General features: G+C 49.6%; 10 protein-coding genes across 11 annotated transcripts; 4 read left to right on the forward strand and 6 right to left on the reverse strand.

Annotated features, from left to right (window-relative positions):
* Positions 1–108: 108 nt before the first annotated feature.
* On the forward strand, positions 109–2,501 carry PV10_04168 (uncharacterized protein). Its single transcript, XM_016368695.1, has 2 exons — positions 109–1,041; positions 1,149–2,501. The coding sequence occupies exons 1-2, from the start codon at positions 225–227 to the stop codon at positions 2,411–2,413; spliced, it is 2,082 nt and encodes a 693-aa protein (XP_016224483.1). The 5' UTR covers positions 109–224; the 3' UTR covers positions 2,414–2,501.
* Positions 2,502–2,554: 53 nt separating this feature from the next.
* PV10_04169 (uncharacterized protein) lies at positions 2,555–4,246 on the reverse strand (the record flags this gene model as incomplete). The annotated part of the gene is made up of 1 exon (XM_016368696.1): positions 2,555–4,246. The coding sequence occupies one exon, from the start codon at positions 4,244–4,246 to the stop codon at positions 2,555–2,557; it is 1,692 nt and encodes a 563-aa protein (XP_016224484.1).
* A 185-nt stretch (positions 4,247–4,431) lies between these two features.
* On the reverse strand, positions 4,432–5,550 carry PV10_04170 (uncharacterized protein; the record flags this gene model as incomplete). The annotated part of the gene is made up of 2 exons (XM_016368697.1): positions 4,432–5,439; positions 5,494–5,550. 2 exons carry the CDS (start codon positions 5,548–5,550, stop codon positions 4,432–4,434), a joined length of 1,065 nt encoding a protein of 354 aa, XP_016224485.1.
* A 912-nt stretch (positions 5,551–6,462) lies between these two features.
* Positions 6,463–8,300, forward strand: PV10_04171 (uncharacterized protein). The gene is made up of 2 exons (XM_016368698.1): positions 6,463–7,445; positions 7,533–8,300. The coding sequence occupies exons 1-2, from the start codon at positions 6,753–6,755 to the stop codon at positions 7,773–7,775; spliced, it is 936 nt and encodes a 311-aa protein (XP_016224486.1). The 5' UTR covers positions 6,463–6,752; the 3' UTR covers positions 7,776–8,300.
* Positions 8,270–10,427, reverse strand: PV10_04172 (uncharacterized protein). The gene has a single exon (XM_016368699.1). The coding sequence runs from the start codon at positions 10,187–10,189 to the stop codon at positions 8,588–8,590; it is 1,602 nt and encodes a 533-aa protein (XP_016224487.1). The 5' UTR covers positions 10,190–10,427; the 3' UTR covers positions 8,270–8,587.
* Positions 10,428–10,867: 440 nt separating this feature from the next.
* Positions 10,868–12,430, reverse strand: PV10_04173 (tRNA pseudouridine(55) synthase). Its single transcript, XM_016368700.1, has 2 exons — positions 12,261–12,430; positions 10,868–12,176 (listed from the first exon to the last, which is right to left on the reverse strand). Exons 1-2 carry the CDS (start codon positions 12,322–12,324, stop codon positions 10,957–10,959), a joined length of 1,284 nt encoding a protein of 427 aa, XP_016224488.1. The 5' UTR covers positions 12,325–12,430; the 3' UTR covers positions 10,868–10,956.
* Positions 12,431–12,791: 361 nt separating this feature from the next.
* On the forward strand, positions 12,792–15,043 carry PV10_04174 (uncharacterized protein). The gene is made up of 2 exons (XM_016368701.1): positions 12,792–13,268; positions 13,319–15,043. The coding sequence occupies exons 1-2, from the start codon at positions 13,061–13,063 to the stop codon at positions 14,689–14,691; spliced, it is 1,581 nt and encodes a 526-aa protein (XP_016224489.1). The 5' UTR covers positions 12,792–13,060; the 3' UTR covers positions 14,692–15,043.
* PV10_04175 (uncharacterized protein) lies at positions 14,917–16,753 on the reverse strand. Its single transcript, XM_016368702.1, has 2 exons — positions 15,608–16,753; positions 14,917–15,508 (listed from the first exon to the last, which is right to left on the reverse strand). The coding sequence occupies exons 1-2, from the start codon at positions 16,455–16,457 to the stop codon at positions 15,165–15,167; spliced, it is 1,194 nt and encodes a 397-aa protein (XP_016224490.1). The 5' UTR covers positions 16,458–16,753; the 3' UTR covers positions 14,917–15,164.
* A 283-nt stretch (positions 16,754–17,036) lies between these two features.
* Positions 17,037–18,240, forward strand: PV10_04176. Of its 2 annotated transcripts, XM_016368703.1 has the most exons (3): positions 17,037–17,212; positions 17,455–17,662; positions 17,757–18,240. In XM_016368703.1, exons 1-3 carry the CDS (start codon positions 17,210–17,212, stop codon positions 17,882–17,884), a joined length of 339 nt encoding a protein of 112 aa, XP_016224491.1. In that variant the 5' UTR covers positions 17,037–17,209; the 3' UTR covers positions 17,885–18,240. The 2 variants fall into 2 exon arrangements, with proteins under 2 accessions (XP_016224491.1, XP_016224492.1); XM_016368704.1 differs by lacking the exon at positions 17,037–17,212 and having other exon boundaries at positions 17,228–17,662.
* On the reverse strand, positions 17,980–19,570 carry PV10_04177 (protein disulfide-isomerase domain). The gene is made up of 2 exons (XM_016368705.1): positions 18,930–19,570; positions 17,980–18,839 (listed from the first exon to the last, which is right to left on the reverse strand). Exons 1-2 carry the CDS (start codon positions 19,450–19,452, stop codon positions 18,253–18,255), a joined length of 1,110 nt encoding a protein of 369 aa, XP_016224493.1. The 5' UTR covers positions 19,453–19,570; the 3' UTR covers positions 17,980–18,252.
* Positions 19,571–19,714: the final 144 nt, after the last annotated feature.

The raw sequence follows: 19,714 nt of genomic DNA on the forward strand, positions 1-19,714 counted from the left end.
TTCTTCTTCTTCTTCTTCTTCTTCTTCTTCTTCTTCTTCTTCTTCTTCTTCTTCTTCTTCTTCTTCTTCTTCTTCTTCTTCTTCTTCTTCTTCTTCTCTCTTTGACAAAGCAGGCTGGTGTCCTCGACGGTAGGTTTTATATATCAATGTGAGAATATCAGCATCAACACCATCACGACCACCACCAACAACCACACCATCGACAAGCTCTCATTACCATCACCATGACCACTCCAACCTTTCCAACTCCAACGCCCTTCTTCACCCACCTCAACAGCCCTCTACAATCCCGCTCCGACATCATCCAAGCATGCCAGTCCCTCCTCGAACCACTCCACCCATTCTTCTCCCCTGGACGCACACGCCTCCGCCTCGGCGCCACAGCAACCCGATACGACGAAACGGGCGCTCAACTCGAAGGTTTCACCCGTCCTCTATGGGGCCTCGCCTCCCTCCTCGCGTCCTCCTCCTCTGACTCCAACTCCCCAATCCCCTCCACCTCCATCTCCAAGCATACAAGTCTCTGGCTCACCGGTCTCCGCAACGGCACGAACCCATCCCACCCTGAATTCTGGGGCTATGCCGCAGACCTCGACCAAAGAACGGTCGAAATGTGTCCTTTAGGCTTCGCACTATGCGTTGCGCCCACCCATCTCTGGGACCCTCTAACCCCTGAAGAACGCCTCAACGTCCAAACTTGGCTTGGCAGCATCAATGATAGAGAAATGCCGAATACGAATTGGTTATGGTTTCGTGTCTTTGCCAACTTGGGACTCAAGAAGAATGGAGCGGTGTATTCGGAGGAGAAACTAGTGAGTGATCTTGATCATCTGGATACGTTTTATCGTGGGGATGGGTGGTCGAATGATGGACCGGCTTCGCATCGTCAAATGGATTATTATAGTGGGTCGTTTGCGATTCAGTTGTTACAGTTGCTATATGTGAAGATTAATGGCGGGGATGATCCGAAGAGAGCGGATGAATATAGAGAAAGAGCAAGATTGTTTGCAATGGATTTTGTCCATTATTGGGATGAATATGGTGAGTACTTCCTCCACGTCATCACGCCTGAAGGGGATGTTATATCATATCATTATCTCAGTTATCAATCATCTAACACTCCACCCCCTCTTCTTTCTCTTCTATAGGTCAACCCATCACATTCGGCCGTTCCTTGACGTATCGCTTCGCCATGGCTGGATTCTGGTCGGCTGTCGCATTCGCCGACCTCGAGCTTCCCGCCCCTTTATCCTGGGGTGTAGTTAAAGGCCTCCTATTGCGAAACCTACGGTATTGGTCCCGACAGAAAGATATCCTCACACATTCTGGTCTATTGACTATTGGATATGGATATCCCAATCAATTTCTGTCGGAGAATTACAATTCTCCAGGTTCGACTTATTGGTTCATGTTGGGCTTCGTCGCTCTCGCAGTACCGGAATCACATCCGTTTTGGACAGCTGAAGAATTGGATTACCCTGCCTCTGGCTTACAACCCGGGCTCGCCATCCTCCCCCATCCAATGCACATCATCAGCCATTTCGGCGGACATACCTTCCTCCTCAATTCGGGTCAAGCATGCCACTATCCCGTTCGTGCATCAGAGTCCAAATACGGGAAATTCGCCTATAGTTCTGCATTTCCCTACTCGGTACCCACGGGAGGGTATTCACTCGAGAGTATTGGCGGTGACAATACCCTGGCTTTATCGGATGATTCAGGTGAAACATGGCGAGTGAGACGACAGCCGATCAATGCGAGAATTGAATATAAAGATGGGATTGTTCCTGTTTTGGTCGCGTCGTGGATGCCATGGCCGGGCGTTACGGTCGATACGTGGTTGGTGCCGCCGAGTGAGGAGACGATGAATTGGCATGTGCGATTTCATCGGATCACCACGAAAAGACGGTTGTGGACGAGTGAAGGTGCGTTTGCGTTAAATGGTGTGGCGAGAAGGGATGGGAGGGAGTTGGGTGTGCTTACTTCACTTGATTCCGACGATGTCTATGGAGAGGGTGAGAGCCAGTGTGAAGGTCGTCTTGAATCTACTGGTTCGGCACTGGCGATTTCTCGTGGTGGTGTCGCTGGGATTGTGGATTTAGATCTCGCCAGCTATCTTGGCCGGACATCTGAGGACTTGGATTCAACAACACCTCATGCAACCGCATGCGCACCTAGGACAGGAAAAGTCTTGGATGAAGACGCTAACAGTAACTTGACGGAATCTCGCTCCGTGTTGCCTTCACTGGCGAATTCTAGCGAAAACTACATCTCCGAGGGCTCGAGTGTTTGGCTTGGAACGGCGGTTTTTGCGCTGCCGAATACAGTAAAACACCACAAGGGGCAATGGAGGGAGTCGTGGGAGAAGAGGCCAGAGGTGCCGGCATGGGTAGGGATGGAGATTACGAAGTGAATTGTGAAGAGTGGGATTGATTATTCTTGACATTGCGTGTATCACGCGGGTTTGTAGGTAGTTCTGGAGAATCGTGTATTGTTTTGTCTATCCCCTGGTGTATGGCAGCGTGAGACGAGGGTTTGGCTCTCATCTGCTGGATCATCTCGGTTTTGCCTTGCCAATCAGACTTCGCGCTGTCTCACATACATAGATCTCTGGTCCCACGAACATATCCCCTTCGCCCTTTTCTAGCTGACCATCTCTCTGGCATTGCCGGTTCGCGGTCTTGGGGTGCTCCAAATCTTGGACATCGTGCTTGTGCTCGTGCCAGTCTAAAACGTCGTTGATCGTCTTGATGAATCCCATCGCTACAGCACGATTGCTCGTCACAGTTGTCATTTGTTGCATCCACCCGTAGAGAAACACAGAAGCGTTAATGGGTGAGAGTTTCATTTTCAGAGCAGACTTTTGGGCGATTATCGCGGGAAACGATAGATGAAGAATGTCGGAACTAAGGTTAGGGTCGCAGTTATCGTTCACATCGACTTGGACAACTTTGATAGGGAGGACGAGATCATTAGGAACAGCATGTGTTGATTCACGTGAAAGCGCCATGCGTAGTTGTGCAGGATCATGATCGGCATAAGGTCCTTCTCCAAGCACAATTTCTGCACGAGACCTCTCCGTTGTCGTTCCCATACACAGTACAATCTCTCTCATTCGCTGAGCTGCATGTGCGGTGCAATGCAAGGTACGACTAGCCAGTAGAGGATAAATCTCATTTGGAAGCATGGGCTCCGATACCTCAGACTCGATTTGTCGCATGATTGCTCTGTGATATGTGGTGTGGAGTGAATGTGACGCGGGAGATATGTGACGCTTTTCAACGTGAGAGATGTCTGAAATGATGGCAAGAAGGATGGTGCAGTCCAAGTTGAGGGAAGAGGTCAATTTCGTGGCATCTGATGGCAAAAGATGACTGAGGGAATCGGAGTCGATCGTCTTGACCGGTTCCTTGGTAATATCGGACGCACATTCAACTGATGCACCTGTAGATACCAAGTCGGCGATGAATGCGTCCACATCTTCACTGACACCTCGCCGGATATTCGGGAGGACAAATCGAACTTGAGGATGACGAAAGTGGATTCTTGCCGACGCTGATGCCTTTTGAAGGTCATGAGCTACGCGAACCAATTCAAGCTGGTGAGTATTTTGACCAGGCATGTCTGAGGCTGGACCTAAGTCATCGTCACTCTCGTCAGAATAATCAGCATATTGTTCCCATCCTTCTTTGGCAATCTCAAAGAGAAGTCGTTTCTCAGTCATTGTTGAGACTTTGACCCACTGGAGGCCGTTGTCCGCAACTATATCAACCAGCACACCTTTTTTGTCGGCTTGCAGGGGATTCTTGGTGCCATTTTTGGGATGGGGAGTTTTGGGGTTCGGATCCAAGTTGTAGTACATCTTCTTGCTCATGGCTGTGATGCTATTACAATTCTTGGCAGCCTTCCACACTGATTCGTAAAATGGCAAGTTTGAACTTTTCAAAACATGAGCTTGAAGGGGATCTTCTTTTTCGAGAGAGTTATCATTCTCACTGGCGGAGGTCGACTCGTGCTGAAAGAAATCTTGGACAGCATGGAGTGCCTTGACCTCGGATTCGACGCCACGCTTGAAGACTCGAATCTCGACATTGTTTTCTTGGTTGTGAGATTTGAGAATTGTTTGATAAATGTCGAGTTCTCGAAGAAGATCATCTGCTCGGTGCTGTAGGTGATTTAAAAGCTCAAGTAACGAAGTTGTTGAAGATGGAAGGTGACGGTCATTCTCGCCGACAGATTCAACCATTTTATGTGCACGAAGCTTGATCAGGGAACACCATTTCAGTCGATAGTGCTGGTGAAGGAGGTGTGAATGATGGAAGTTGGGGTTGGGTTGTGGTGAATCTGCGGAGAAGAGGAGATTCCAATTGGCGGAACAACTTCACGCCAAGAGATATTTCCTGAGGCATCGAGGATCAGGGTTGGAACATTTCACAGGTCGGGCTGTTTGATCTGGTCGGATGGTAGCCACATGCATACTTTTGTATCTGCTGTGGCGAGCATGTTATGGCGAGGATTGAACTGAACCACGGCGGATTTGATGCCACGACTGGTTAATCTTGTAGTGGGCTCTTGTCGAGTACCCGTAGCCAGTGATGTATCCCACAGTAGAAGATCCGGCTGATCACCCGTCCCACCAACGACATATCTCCCATCCTGTGAGAAGGAAACATCACCTTGACCAAGAGGCTTTCCAGAGGTCGAGACTGGAGCAGCTCGACCGGTCCCGCTAGACTTTCCCACCAAAAAGGACTTGAGAACGCCGGTGAACGAGTCGAGAAGGAAGTGTCCATGATAGTCTGTGCCAAGTAAGAGACTCTTGCCATCGTTGGAGAACTCGAGTTTAGTCCAGGCGCGTCCTTTTGTGGTTGGAGTGTAGGTATCTTCTCGAGCGGCGAGGTCAAAGGTTTCGAAGGGGGCTTTGTCATAGTTCCGAACATCATACATAAGGATGCTAGAAGTAGACTGCGATGCGATGGCCATGACGTTGGCAGAAGGGTCGTAGGCGGCAAGATATGGAGTGACGAGCTTGAGTTTGCCTTGAGGACTCCTGGAATTCAAGTCCCACAAGCAGACAGTGTCGTCTGAACCGCAGGACAGGAATTGATCGCTTCCGGGAGACAGGGCGATGCATGTGACTCGAGCGGTGTGGGCAGAGAAGTAGCGGACGAAACTCTCATTGTGCAATTCCAGCAACCGTAGGGAGTCGTCTTGCTTGGTACTGGCGAAGAGGACATTTCGAGGATGATGTGTGAAGCGGGCGAGATGAATGCCATACTTTTTGCTGGGGATGGTTTTTGTTTTTTTGCCTTCTTTAATGTCAAAGACGTTCATAGTCTCGTCGTCGGAGGCAGCGACCAGGAATTCTCCTTGGTCATCGAAATCGAGGGAGGTGACACGGCTTTCGACGCCATCTGAACGGGTTGAGCCAGGGAATTGCTGTTGGGGTTATGTTAGTTGGTGGATATCGCGTTAGAGGGTGTATGAACTCACCCTGGCAGGACGGTACTGCTTAATGACATCTGAGACCTTTTGCTGAGCAGTGGCCATGGTCAAGGGCGAGAGGGGGTAGTGACGGAGGAAGGGGGGTCGTGTAGAGAGGAATCTGTAATGTGGAGGAGGGATGAAGTGAAGGCAGTTGTGGCATGAGCAGAGGATATTCTGTGGTTGTTATGGTAGGCTGAAAATGAATATAGACTAGAGAGTTAGTATGGTCTAGATGCCTAGTATCATGATGTAGACAGCGGCTAAGATTGTTGAGGAATGATGTTGTCGACGACGAGGTAGAGACGCGTGCAGTTTGGATGCGACGAGAATAATTCAGGATTCCCCTCACATCTTTTTTGGCACTAATTGAGATGGATGTGGATGGTATGTGTATGGGTGTAAATGGGAGGGGTAAAGGTACCCCAGGCAGTTCTTTAGGCATCTCCAACTCGTGTTTAGTGCATGCTTTTGTGTACCTAAGGCGGTGAGGTCCCTGGACTTGAAGCCTGAAGCCTGAAGCCTGAAGCCTGGGGTTACAGTCTCAGCCTTGACTGCCGCTATGAGTTTCCCAAGTACATCCATACAGAAACAGAAATCAATTGTGTAATGTCCACATTTGAATATTGATCCACAAGATACTGCAACAAAGATTACATGCAGTATATTGTTCAATTACAATAGAGATGTCGACATCCTAGATCTTGGATCCAACCAGGCTTGTTCCTGATTTCTCGGTTAGAAGCGGTTCTGACTTGAAAGACGGGGATGTGCCGAAAGCCGATCCTTTTGATCTGTATGAGTCTCTCATAGGAGTAGGCAGTCTGTCTCCAGTCTCCAGTCTCCTCCTCCGCCCCGAAGTATCCATCTCCGAGTTTCAATAGTAATAAAAAAAGTGGCTCGGGTATGCCGTGCTTGTCCCTGGCGGCATCTCACCCTCGGATAATAATAAAATGTAATATGATAATAATTCTACCTCTCAGTCGAGTCGCATTACATCCGTCTCCCGTCATCCGGTTGTAAGGTTTACAATCAGCACGACTGCTGACCTATTTCCTTTCTCTGGCATGTTATTCATCTGTGGTCAGAATTGTTGATCTAGTCGACTACCATCCTACCATCCTTTGCATAATCATCTCGAAAAGTCGTTGCATTGAACCTCATCTCCACGAAAACCTCGACCAGACATCCCTCTTACCCTCTACCCTTCACCCTCTACCACCTTCCATCTCTCTCATCCCAATAACCCATAGCTACACACACCATCAATGTCCACAACGACCGGCGCCTTCATCGCCGGCGGCATTGCCGCCTGCGGCGCCGTGACGGCAACCCACCCCTTCGAAACCGTCAAAATTCGGCTCCAACTGCAAGGCGAACTACAATCCGCCGACGTGGCGGTGAAAAAATATCGCGGTGTATTCCACGGCGTCAACGTCATCGTGCGCAACGAAGGCCTCCGCGGAATCTACCGTGGTATCGGATGCGCCTATGTCTACCAAGTCCTCCTCAACGGCTGCCGTTTGGGATTCTACGAACCTCTCCGCGCCGCCTCCACAAAACTCATCTTCAAAGACTCCAACGTGCAATCTCTCGGTGTGAATATCTTTTCTGGCGCTGCGTCGGGAATCCTGGGAGCTATGGCAGGTTCACCGTTTTTCCTGGTCAAGACGAGATTACAGTCTTTTTCACCGTTTTTACCCGTGGGGACGCAACATACGTATAAGAATGCGGTGGATGGGTTTGCGCAGATTTATAAGGCGGAAGGGATCAAAGGTTTGTATCGTGGAATGGGGGCATCGATGGTGAGAACCGGTGCGGGAAGTTCGGTGCAGTTGCCGACTTATTTCTTTGCGAAAAGGAGATTAATGCGTCATGCTGGTATGACTGATGGTCCGGCCTTGCATCTTCTCAGTTCGACGGCGAGTGGGTTTGTGGTTTGTTGTGTTATGCATCCTCCTGTAAGTTTCTATGATCGCCCTCTCCTCTCTTTTCTTCTCTTGTTTTTTTTGGGCATCACCAGACCCACTAACCTACTTCTCCTATAGGACACCGTCATGGCCCGACTTTACAACCAACATGGAAACCTCTACAGTGGAATATTTGACTGTCTATGGAAAACCATCTCTACGGAAGGCATCTTGTCCGTCTACAAGGGATTCACTGCCCATCTCGCCCGAATCCTTCCTCATACCATCCTTACCTTGACTCTGGCGGAACAAACCAACAAATTCGTCCGTGGTATTGAGACGAAAATCCTACCGAAAAGTGTTCTAGAGGAGAAATTATAGTGAGGTCTTCGAGTATTCGACAGTGGATTGCCTGGTGGATTGCCTAGTGGGTGTGTGATTGAATCTCTTGCTGGTATGGCATGGAATGCCCTGAAGAACACCTGTCAACACATCGCCATTCAGAGTCAGAGCCCTTGAAACCACGGATCAGGGGTTTCACTAGATGGCGAACTACCCTACTGCATCAAAACGAGTCTGGATTCGGAGTATCGGTCTTTTGCCTTGCCTTGCTAGGTGGCACTCGGAAGTTTTCATTCCCGAGGCAACAAAATCTTAGGGGATGATCTCGCGAGATACCCAAATCCTTGGTGTCAGATGTCAAGATGTGCATGCAACTCGAAATGTTGGATTGGAACAGAGGTAACTGACGTTCTCATTCTTCCTCGACTTTGAAAGGGGCACAAAAGAAGGGAAGATTAGAGGCATTAAGCAGGAGAGATGAGAGGAGAACGGGTCGAATCAACCTGACCTTTCCCAACCCGGGAAGTCCAAGGCAATGTTGGCCGACTGAGATACAGATTGTTGATATAGTACAATCTTGATATTCTCATTTCCAACCAGGAGAGTCTATTTCAAGATTACTACCACTAGTGTCAGCGTCATGCTCCCAGCGACGCACATCATGCAACGTGGCCCGTAACCCGTGACCCTTCGCTATGCAGAAAATCATGGTCTACCCTTTCTGACTTGTTCCATGCATGCTGGGTATCTCGTTCCGTAAACCAAAATGGCACATGAATCATCACCGCCCCGTCAAGGCCAATATTCTTCTCGGAGCACTTATTGGTAATGTTGGTCGTAGCTCCAAATCCTTACGTGCCTTGTCCTAGCCTTTTGAAAAACTTCTCCAGCGCCCTCGAGTCTTTGGTTTGATGGTACCATTTGCCTGGATCATCGGACCAACTGACCATGCCGCTCCAACGCTCCTTCTCCACCACCTCCAACACATTGATCGGGTCATTGACGTTGGACTCCTTGATTTTGTGCGCGGGGCTGCGGAATGGCTTGAGACTGACAATCTGCGCTCCCTCCTTCAGGTCCAGGAAAACGTACTTGAGTTTGTCATTCAATTCGGCGGTGAAGGCTTGATTGTTAACCAGGATGACGTCGGCGCGCTTAAGGATCTTCTTGACGTCTTCGTTCTTAAGAAAGTCGCCATGGATCAACCGGACCTTGCCTGGCTTGATGCCCCAAAGTCGACATCGCGCTGGGAATTCGGTGGCCTGAAGTTGGGCAAGTGTATTCGGATTCTCCATCATTTCGCACCCCCACGACTCGCAGCCGATCTCCAGTGCCGCTTGGAGCACGCAGTTGCCGACACCGGAGCCTAGGTCGACAAAGACCTGATCGGATTTCAAGTGTGTCTCCCTGAAGATGCGACTGAGGAATTTGGGAAGTAGCTCGCCGTAAACGTTATCCGAGAAGCTTTCGTAGTCCCGGACAAGATGAACCTGTGGGGAGACGGTGCGGGCGTAGACCTGATCTTTGATGATATGTTCGACTAGTTTGATGTCGACTCGGACCATTTCGTCAAGTTTCTTCGCAATCGTCCCGTCCTGTTGCTTCTCAGTGATGAGCTTGTTGTATCGGTCCACCACTTCACAATAACGGGACTGTGCCCCCACACGACCCTTCAGTCCTAAAGTGGCTTGTCTGTGGAGCTGTTGAACAAATCCTGAACCGTCTTCTTCGCTGGTCACCAGACTGGCAGATTTTTCGTCCAAGTAAAACCCGGCCACGATCTTCATATTGTCTTCAATCTCGCTGAGGGGTTTGAAGTCGGACGAGTCACTCGGTCTGACCAGTTGATACTTTTCTCGCTGGCATGCGCTGGGATATTGCAGTTCAACCGTGGGGCATTCCTCCTCGTCTCCTCGCAGCGCAGTGAAGAAAGGTTGGTATTTGTCTCTGGAAAGTTCAATGATCTCATTGTTGGCAATGTCGAACGCATGAACCATGGGCAAGGCATCTTCTTCCGGCTGAGAAAACGACTTCAGATCTCTAATCTTTCTATTTTTGTCAATTTCTTCTTCTGGAGTTATACGAGCGCGCTTCCGGGGTTGTTCGTCGTCGCTTTCATCGTCAGAACTGGTAAAGTTAGGGGTGGAGAGGGCGGGAGAGGGTCGCTTGACTCGGTTGCGTCTTTCCTGCTTCAGTCGTTCCAGAGGCTCCTTGCTTGACTGTCTGGAGGGAAGAGATGAAGGGGTGGTAGAATTGCGGGGTGCGCTGGTAGGGCGTGCATGGCCATTTGCGACTGCTTTCCGCGGAGAGGCAGGTATGTTACTCGCGGGGCGAGATTGAGGTTTTGGGACAGGGACAGGAGCTTTTGAGACTGTGACAGTCTTGGTCATGATCTTTGGCGCACCATTCCTGGCTTTCAAGGCCGCAAGAGAGAGCGGCCGGTCTTGACCCATGTCTCGTGGGGAGGGTGGTGAGGATGAGGGAGGGAGGGTGAGATGTTGTGATCAAGATGAGAGTGACAGAGGCATGAAGAATGTGGGAAAGAGAGAGTGGGATGTGGTGAACAATGAGCGAGTGAAGGTAGAAGTTGGAAGATCACACGACCATGACAAAATGTCCAAAATGTGAGGATGTGAGGATATGAGGAATGCGACCAGGCAGAGGCAGACGGAGAGAGATATATGAATGAGGGGAGTCTGTGATTTGTGGTTCTGTCTGGGGTTTGCGGTGCCAGGCTGCGGATGCCAGGGTTAAAAAAACCTGACAGTACGGAGTACTACGGAGTACGTGCCTACCTACACACGAGTACTTGGTGGCGACATTTAGCGGGTGACAAGAGTCAGCCTGGTGCAATAAGGCTGTAACCTCGCCTTGCCCATACCTGCTTAGGCAGTGATACACACAGCCTTAGGCACCCACGCACCCATGCACCCATGCACCCACGCTTAAGTGAGGTACCTCCCGCCCAACCATTCTATGGCGTCACCAGAATCTGCACCTGACAGCGGGAGGCGGCGATCCACGCACGGCATTGAATTGCATTTCAACGCCTCACCAATCTAGTGCTACCGTTCAACAAGGATTCACTGTCAGGACACTGATAGCAAACATTCTGATTCTACCCTGTCACACTGTATAACATGTCTTTCATCTTATTTGCTCCTGCTAATGACCCTCTTTGTACAATACTGCTACTAGTGGTGTTACACTTGCGTCCATCTCATGCTTCTGGAGATGAACTATTGCGTCTTCTTGTCTGTGGGGAAGAGTAGTCCCGCTCCTTGTTGTTCCAACTTTTCTTTTGTCCCCCGATCCCCTTTACACGCTTGAAACTTTTGCCATTATTTCGTCCTTGATTGTCGACTCCACCAGCTTCACGTGCTGGCGGTTGAGACCCCGGAGGATGCTGATCGAGCCATTTCTCCAACACAGGCCTGATCTTTGGTCCCCATACTTCTTCTCCCGCGTCGAGATCTTCGTATGTCAAAGCAGTCACAAATCCTTCAGGCGCTGGATCAAGTGTCGTGAAATCAGACTGTTGACTCCGAATCAATGCCGCCATTGTCCCCCACGAGCCACAATTGATCCCTAGATCATGACAAAACGAACGGACGTAGAATCCACTACTGACTGTCAATCGGATGCGAGCTGCGGGTGCTTGGGCAGGTTCGGATTCCTGCGTTGGTAGTGGATGAGTATGTAAAGCTGCCTTTTGCGCTGGCGGTAGTGAATTTTCCCCCGCTTTGGCAGCCAAAATGTCACTTTTCGCTTCCGACCGATTTTTTGCCATTGATTCCTTAGTGGCGGTGACTCCTTCCATGATTTTCTTGGTCGTTGCCTTTTCTTCGTCAGAGGCCTGCTCTGCTGGATACCGGAAATCATGTTCCCCGGCCTCCCAGAAATCCAGGAGTGTGCAATCCGACACCTCGATGTCACGACTCTCCAATTCCCGTGGAAGTTCTTTGCCCGTTCTTGCATAGTCGTACAACTTCATTCCGTCTATCTTGATGGCACTGTAAATCGGAGGGATTTGTTTGGATTTGCCCCGGAACTTCACCAACTGTTCCTCAACTGCAGCCCTTGTGATCGACGATGTCGGTGCCTCGGCCACGACCTTGCCTGCAACATCGTAGGTCGTGGTGCTTTTACCGAACAACACCACCGTTTCATATGTCTTTTTACACTCCAGAAACCCAGAGAGATGCTTTGTTCCTCTTCCAAGGCCAATTATCAGAATTCCAGTTGCTAATGGATCCAAAGTACCACCATGTCCGATTTTGAAGACGTTCTCCTTACTGACCCTTCGTCTCTTGGAACCATTCTCTCTGGCTGCATTTCTGGTCTCTTCTAGTAAGGGAGCGAATGTTTTGGACTCGGCGAACTTGATTTGGAGGTCACGGATTACTTGTGCTGAGGACAAGGACTGGGGTTTATTGATCGCTAAGATTGGCTCACGGCTTGGTTAGGATTGGATCTTGTATAGAACAGAGAATGGGACCATCTTGGGAGAGGAATTGGCCTCACCGAAGATGCCTTCTAGCACTTTGGCGGGTGCCGACGCCATGGCGGAGAGTATTCGCTGGGTCATGTAAGAGTCCGGGGGTAGGATCGAGGCATGGAAATGATGTTATTGTACAAGGGATTCTTGATGGATGGCTCAAGAATTTCCCCAACCTTTCATTCAGCCTTGTGCGCAGACAGACATCAAAGTCGATCGAATGTTCGGAGAAGGAACTATAATATGCCGGGCCCATTCTATATTCGGACTACTGCGCCCGATGCCAGTCAGCCACGTGACACCAAGATACCATAATTGTCAATCTTCCCATCCTCTCGTTGCTCCACGATGGTGCAGTTCGCCAATCACAACAATGACGCGTTGTAGGTTCCGTGCTTTTCACCCATTGGCGTCTTGCAATTCGTCAAATCACACCCTGGACCTGGATACTCGTTCCAAGCCCGTGCCACTGGGATGGAGTCCAGCATGTTAGCTAACCACCTAACCACAACTTGACACTCATGTCACGGCCCTTCTGCACTATGCATCCCGCCTCCCACCATCCTCCTCCGAATATATCACTTGTAAATGACATCTCTCCAGCCTCGAGCTTTCATCCTGCCATCCTACAGTATTGCACCACCCCATCTCGCCGTGCCTCCTTTCTATTCTACCGACTACACCTCACGTCGCCCACGCGAGCCTGTTCCTCCGAGCCTTCACTCCAGGCTCACCTTGACCCACTTCCACCACCCATGACAATGACAATATACGCGACATGATCATCCTTTGACCGAATTATGCATTTCACACCTCATTCTCGGTCATGTCAACCTTTCCAGAAGAACGTGTCCTGAAAATCCAAGATCCTGTCCCCGAGGATGTCAATGATTGGCCAGACTTCACTTTACGCGATGCAAAAGTCTTTCCTCAGGGCAAGAGTCGGTATGCAGATCTCCTCGAGGCATCTGTCGACTTCCCACTGTGTGTGATTGGAGAGCTTGAACCAGTAGACGACGATCAAGAACACTTGGGTATGGTTGCATCTATCGCTCGACCGCCAACTGCGCTAAATTGACCATAGTTTTGGTGGACAATCCTCTCCACGTCCGAGTCAAGATTGAAAATGTCACCCGACGAGCCTTTGGCCAAGATGACGATGGCACACCCATCATATGGGCCGCCGGAAAAGCAGGATGGTATGAAATCATTCCTTCCGATCGATACCTCTCCCATTACAACGACTCAGTCGAAGCCATCGACCTTTTCTACTTTATGGTCGACCAACACAAACGTTTGTCGAGAAAAAGACAGCGTCTCGGATTCATGATAGACCCTTTCTTGACCCGGTATCAAAAGCACACGGATTATCGAATTGATGGCGATGACGAGGCCATGGAAACAATACATAAACATCATAAATTCCTCCTTCAGCAGATGCTGGCTGAAAGAGAAGGGATCGACTGGTCTCAGACTCATTTATGGAAGCATTTAGCAGAAACATATGCGGACGAGTTGGATTCGTTAAAGGCCAGCCTGACGCCATCCCCGATCATCGACTCTTCAGAATCAGACACCTCGGACTCGACAGAAGAGACTTCAGAATCAGAACGAGACGAATCAGACCAGAAATCCGCCATTCCTGATGACCAGAGTGCTGCAGATAGTACCGAAGCATCAAATACCTCGAAACAATCAGATTCTGCCTCGTCATCAACATCGGAGGGGACTTCGGACAGTGAATCCGAAGTAGAGCCGGAGCCAGTCGACTGGACCAAACCAATTTGGGACATGCTAAACATCCTGCGCAAATCCGCCAAATTCGACATGCGAGAATGTGGTGTAGAACAAGCAGCCATGGAATTACACAAACTCCCTATATTTACCGGTTCGCACAAGGACGCCATCGCCGCATTTGAACGGTCGGCAGAACCATTACTCAGACTAATGAACGAAGCCAAGTTGAAGAAAAAATTCAACTGGTCATCTCGAAGGATATACGACGAATTGGAAGCCACTCTAGCCGACGAAGTCGCCAAAGATATCATGAGAACACCCGCTGGGAAGAACAACAAACAACAGCAAAAACATCGCATGAAATCAGTGCTCCGACCCAGTGGCGCTCACAAGGCACATAAGAGAGCCCGCGGCGCACCAGACTCGTTGGACGAAGATGAAGACATGAGTGATGTGCCTGTCTCGTCTGCCCTTGCGCGACGTCAGGGATTGCAACCTCCTAGTAAACTACGGGAATCAGAGAACGATTCCGTAGGCAGTCGAGAAGACAGTCCGAGTCGGCAACTGAATGGTTTGCTGGGCATGGATGGACTGCCTAGCTTGTCGGCCGGTCCTGAAGCTCAGGAGATGATTGATTTGGTGTCTCAAGAGGCCAAACGTGTCGGGAGACAACATCAAACTTCTCATCTTCAAGCGTTTCTCGGGCAGTGGGTGGTGTGATACGCACTCTCACATCTGGCTAATAAAAGGACCTCCAGTGTCTTGTTTGGAACTTTCGAGAACTATGTCTGAATGATGGTGGTGGTGGGGGAGGCGAATTGATGACTTGGACATGAGTCTGGTTCTGCCTTGCCTTGCCTTGCCTTGCATGGCGTGTGCGTCTGGTTGTGTGTGATACCCCTTGGTTGGATTGGATTGGAGTGGATAGGATTGGACTGTGATTAACTTTTTTTGATTGTTTTTGCATTAGCCTTCTTCAAAAGCAATGCTTTGACCCAATAATGTGTATAGCGGCATTGTTCAGATGGCTGGCTGGCTGTTGGAATCGATTCTTCAATTCCTCTATTCCTTTCCCCCTTGATCATCTTTTTCTCTCCTCTGGAACGCCATTTTTCCTTTCCTCCCCCTCCCCCCAATGAGTGCCGCATAGAATCAATCCCCATCTACCTATTTAGTTCATCATCCTATCATCATCACCTCGCCCCTGCCGCCCTTCTACTCTTCCCTGGTCGCTGCTTACCCCCACGACCACCACTCTTATTCTTCATTCTCCCCACCGAAAATCCACCTAAATCACCACTACTGATGGCATCACCACTCTTGGAAAACCGTTTCTTTCCACCGAATCCGAACTTCTGATCACGTTTCTGTCGTTTGAAGTTATTGTTGGCGTTACTGCCACCACGTTCTCGTCCGGATCGATCTTTAGTTGGTGCGGATTCAACGGCGATGGATTCGAAAATGTCGTCGTCATGGGCACCGCCGCGGCCTGGACGGTCGGATTCTCGAACTTTGCCGGGATCGTTGCCTTTGCGTTCTACAAGGAAAGGAAGGGAGGTTAGTTAATTCGAACGGACAGTGTTGAAAGCAAAAGCGAAATAGAAACAAGACCAAAAGGGGGAGAACTTGAACTTACTCCTCTTCAAATCCTTAATCTTATCCAACGTCTCCCTCTTCAACTTGGCCCTCTCCTGTTCCTTGGCTACTTGAACCTGTTTGCCGAATTTCTTCGCATCACGCAATTTCTTCGCTTCAGCACTCGCCTTCTTGCCCGCTGCATCATCATACATCTTCTTCTTGATCCGACCCATATGTTCGTCTGTCTTGACCATTTCGGCGAAATAGTCCGATGGACGGGTGAAGGGGATGTTTTCCTTGAGGAAAAGAGTCCGCGCCGTTAGGGTTGCCGTGCGGGCAATGCGGTAGAATTCTAGTTCTCTTGTTAAATCGTCATTGGGGTCGGGAATACTGGTGGAGGCGGCGTCGAGGGTTGAGATGAGGCTGTTGTGGGTGTGGAAGGGAATTTTCGTGTCTTGTGACTGGATTAGGGAGATACGTTTCCGGGCGGCGATCAAGGCGGATGTGTTGTTTATGGTCATGCGTTGGTGGGGGATGGTATCTTCGAGGTCTTCTGGGTCGAGGTCGGATAGGGCGACGTCTGATTCTTCATCCTCGTCTTCTTCGTCATCGTCATCTTCGTCCTCTGGGTTTTGTTCGCCATTTTTCACTTCTCCAGCTTGATCGCCATTCTGACCATCTTCCTCATCGAAAGATTCAAATTGATCGTCTGAACTTCCATCCTCTTGGACACCGTCTTCACCGTCATTGACTTGTTTCTCGTCCTCACCCTCTTGTGCAGAAGCTTTTTCGATTTTTTGTCTCTTTCTCTTCTCCGCAGCCTTGACTTGTAATTTTCTTTTCTCGGCGGCGTAGTCTCGGCCCTTATGGGCATCAAGGGCCGTAAGGAGTTTACTGCGCTTGACCATTTTGATTTCTGGGAAGAGGAGAAGTCGTTTCTCGTAGAATTGGCTTTCGTTGCGGGATTGATGAGGGTCGTAAAACTGGTTAATGGAAGAAAGGTTTTGTGGTGGTGATCATGCAGAACTGTGAGCTGTGCACAGAGTTTGAGACCTTGATCTTTTCTCTAGTAGCACCTTGGAAGTCGTATCGTAGCAGTAGTCGAGTCGAGTCAAACAGAACTCACACTCGTCGATGTTCGCTTTGTCGGTGGACGAATTTTGGGATTTGGATCCACTACTCGAAAAAATTAAGCGCGGGGATGAAAAGAGAATTGGAGTTGGAGAAGGTGGAAAGGAACCGCAGGAAGTGGTCGCTTAACGCGCCTAGAAGTCGAGGTTGATTGGTGTCCCAAAACCAGGCAAGGCGGCTCAAGACACAAGAGATGGGAGCTGTGGATTGGGGCTCGGAGTCACCCTTGAGCCTTGGATCTTGAACCTAACGGCCTAGGACCCTCCGGGCTGGTGCTGGCTTGGATGCCCACATGTTTACTGTACTCCGTAGGTACTTTGATCTCCACTACTACCTGGAGAGTGACAGTTGCGACGGCTGTCTCTGTTTCTATGTGTGAATAACATGGTTGTTTGATGACCACAGTGTTCTCTACTCTACTTACACATATGATTGAGAGTATGAGTATGGCTTGAATCTCTATAAATATCTCTCTCACACACCCCGGATTGTACTTTCAGGGATTAATCACTATTGAAACACGAACAACATGGTGAGTCGACATGGATGTGATGGCCCACCTCCCACTTCCCATTCTTCCCTTACAGTGCCTACAACCCCTGGTATCACTATCACTCCCTGCACCGCAGTCGATGATGGCGCCACCACAGAAACTGCCCTCTTTCCTGTGAAAAATCTGTTTGTTTTAGCGACGCCGGCCTGCACTGCAGCCACAGTGCCACATTGCGATAGTCCCTCCTTGATCTGATCTAACCCTCTTCGATTCCAATACAGTCCATCCCATCCTCCTCTCCCAGTCCCACGCCGAAAGCACCATCCTCCGACAGCGGCTCCTCGCCATCGAGCAAAAATACCAAACCCACAGCAATGGACAATCCCGGCGCCAATGAAGCAGCCGGTCGATTAGCAGAAGCAATAGACGATTTTCTGGGTGATATTGAAAAGAAATTCAAGGGGATAAGTGATGAGATATTGACGAAATGTGAGTCGACGTACAACGCATTGCATGGCATTTTATGGTGGAATGATATGACAGAGAGAAAGAGACATTGTCACTTGCTGACAGATAAATACAGTGGACGATATGGCCGAACGATGCGATCGATTAGAACAGGAAATGCTTTTACGGGAAGCTTCTTCAATAGATAATACCGGGTCTGGATCGACGGCAGGGATGAAGGGATCGATTTCGGCGGCGGATTGAATAAGGGATCGACAGCTGTGTGCTTTGTTATTGTTTGTTCCCGCGAACACATTGTAACATAAGGTATTCTAGCATGCATTGGGTCATGGAGTTGGGAAAAGGCAAGACAAGAGCAGTCAAATATCAGCTCGATTCTGTTAGGCTTAAGGTTTTCTTTTTTTGATCCTGTCTCGGAACGCCTCCAGATGTATATATATGACAGCGCCTGTTCACCTTATCAGGTTGTCATCAGCGTGTGTCGTTGGGCGCAGATCCAATCACTCAGACAGCCTTCATGCCATGAACATGACACAAGGCCGAGATCGTGGTGGATTCCGATGAAGCCCCTGGTTGTGGGAATTTCATTGCACCAACAAAGATTCCCAATCCTACAATTCACTCTTCGCCTGATCCTTGACCAAAAACTTCGCCAGGATGTTACTCCTCTTTTGCAAATCATCAATCTTCTCCGGCGCCAAACCACCCTTCTTCAAAAGCCCTGCCAACCTCGTCTGCTCCTTAAGAGCATACTCAGGATTTCCAGTCAATTTCGACAATGCACGGAGATAGTACTCCACAGACTTATCCTTGATATCAGCAGCCACCTTTTTAATCTCGGCCGTAGCCTTTTCCACATCCTTGATTCCATTCGCTGTGATGTATTTAGAAAGCACTGAGTCAATGACCTCGACGGTGCCGGCCTTGGTGTTCAATCCTCCGCCTGCGACACGGAAAGTGCCGGCTTTGCTGTTGATGAAGTCGACAAGAGCATCTTCACTACGACCGCCGCTGTAGGTTTCTGGTTCGGTGGCTCCCTTGGGGAAGAATTTGATAGTAGGGTAGCCGGTAATGCCTTGGCTTTGGGCGAGAGATTTGGAGTTTTCGGCTTCGGCATCGACTTTGGCGATCAGGACTTGTGGTTCAGAAGCGAAGTCCGCGGCGACCTTTTCCCAGGTTGGTGCGAGGCTCTTGCAATCTATAGGAACAGAACAGAACAGTTGGGTTAGTCAAAGCCTCCTGGAAGACAACACTGTCCTAAGGGAAGAGAGGGGCATAAGTCACTTACGACCACACCATGGGGCAGTAAAAGCCACGAGAACATCTTTATCCCCACCAATCTCCTGAGGAAACGTCGTATCGGTCAACATCTCCACATGGCTAGGAGCCTTTTTAGGTCCCTTTGCCTTGACACCAGACTTTTCCGAAACAAATGCCGTCAAACTCTCTAGATCTCGTCCACCATTATAATCTTGCGGTTCTGCATTAGGTGTACCGTCGAACCATTTCAGGGTAGGAAATCCCTGAACACCAAATCTCTTTCCGAGACTCTTATGCTCATCGGCATTGACGTTGGCGATGGATACCTTGTTTCCAGAAGCTGCGAATGCAGTGGCGAGTTCTTCATAGACGGGAGCGAGGTTCTTGCAATGACCGCACCAAGGGGCGAAGAATTCAACTAGTGCGGGCTTGCCGGATTGAAATACGACTTTGTCGAAGTTGGATGGGATCAGGTTGAGGACATCGGAGGCGGAGGTGAGGAGGGGGAATGCCAGTGCGGCGAGAGGGAGGAAGGTGTTGAGTTGTACCATGACTGACTGGCCAGCAGGGGTCTTGAGAGATGGTGTATGTTTAGAGGTTGATCTTGTTGGTGAGAGACACAAAATGAGAAAATAGTGGTGCTCTTGGTGGTAGGGAGGAGAATACAAGAGTGAGAGTGACAATAATATCTATACCAGATGCATGTGCCTGTGCCTGTGTCAATGGATTTTTAAGCAGCGGCGCAGACTGAGTAAGTGACTGACTTCAGGCCAGATGTCATCACCACAAATTCCTTGCCGCCATTATACTTTG

This window comes from Exophiala mesophila (assembly GCF_000836275.1).
Source record: "Exophiala mesophila strain CBS 40295 unplaced genomic scaffold supercont1.3, whole genome shotgun sequence".
NCBI lineage: Eukaryota > Fungi > Ascomycota > Eurotiomycetes > Chaetothyriales > Herpotrichiellaceae > Exophiala > Exophiala mesophila.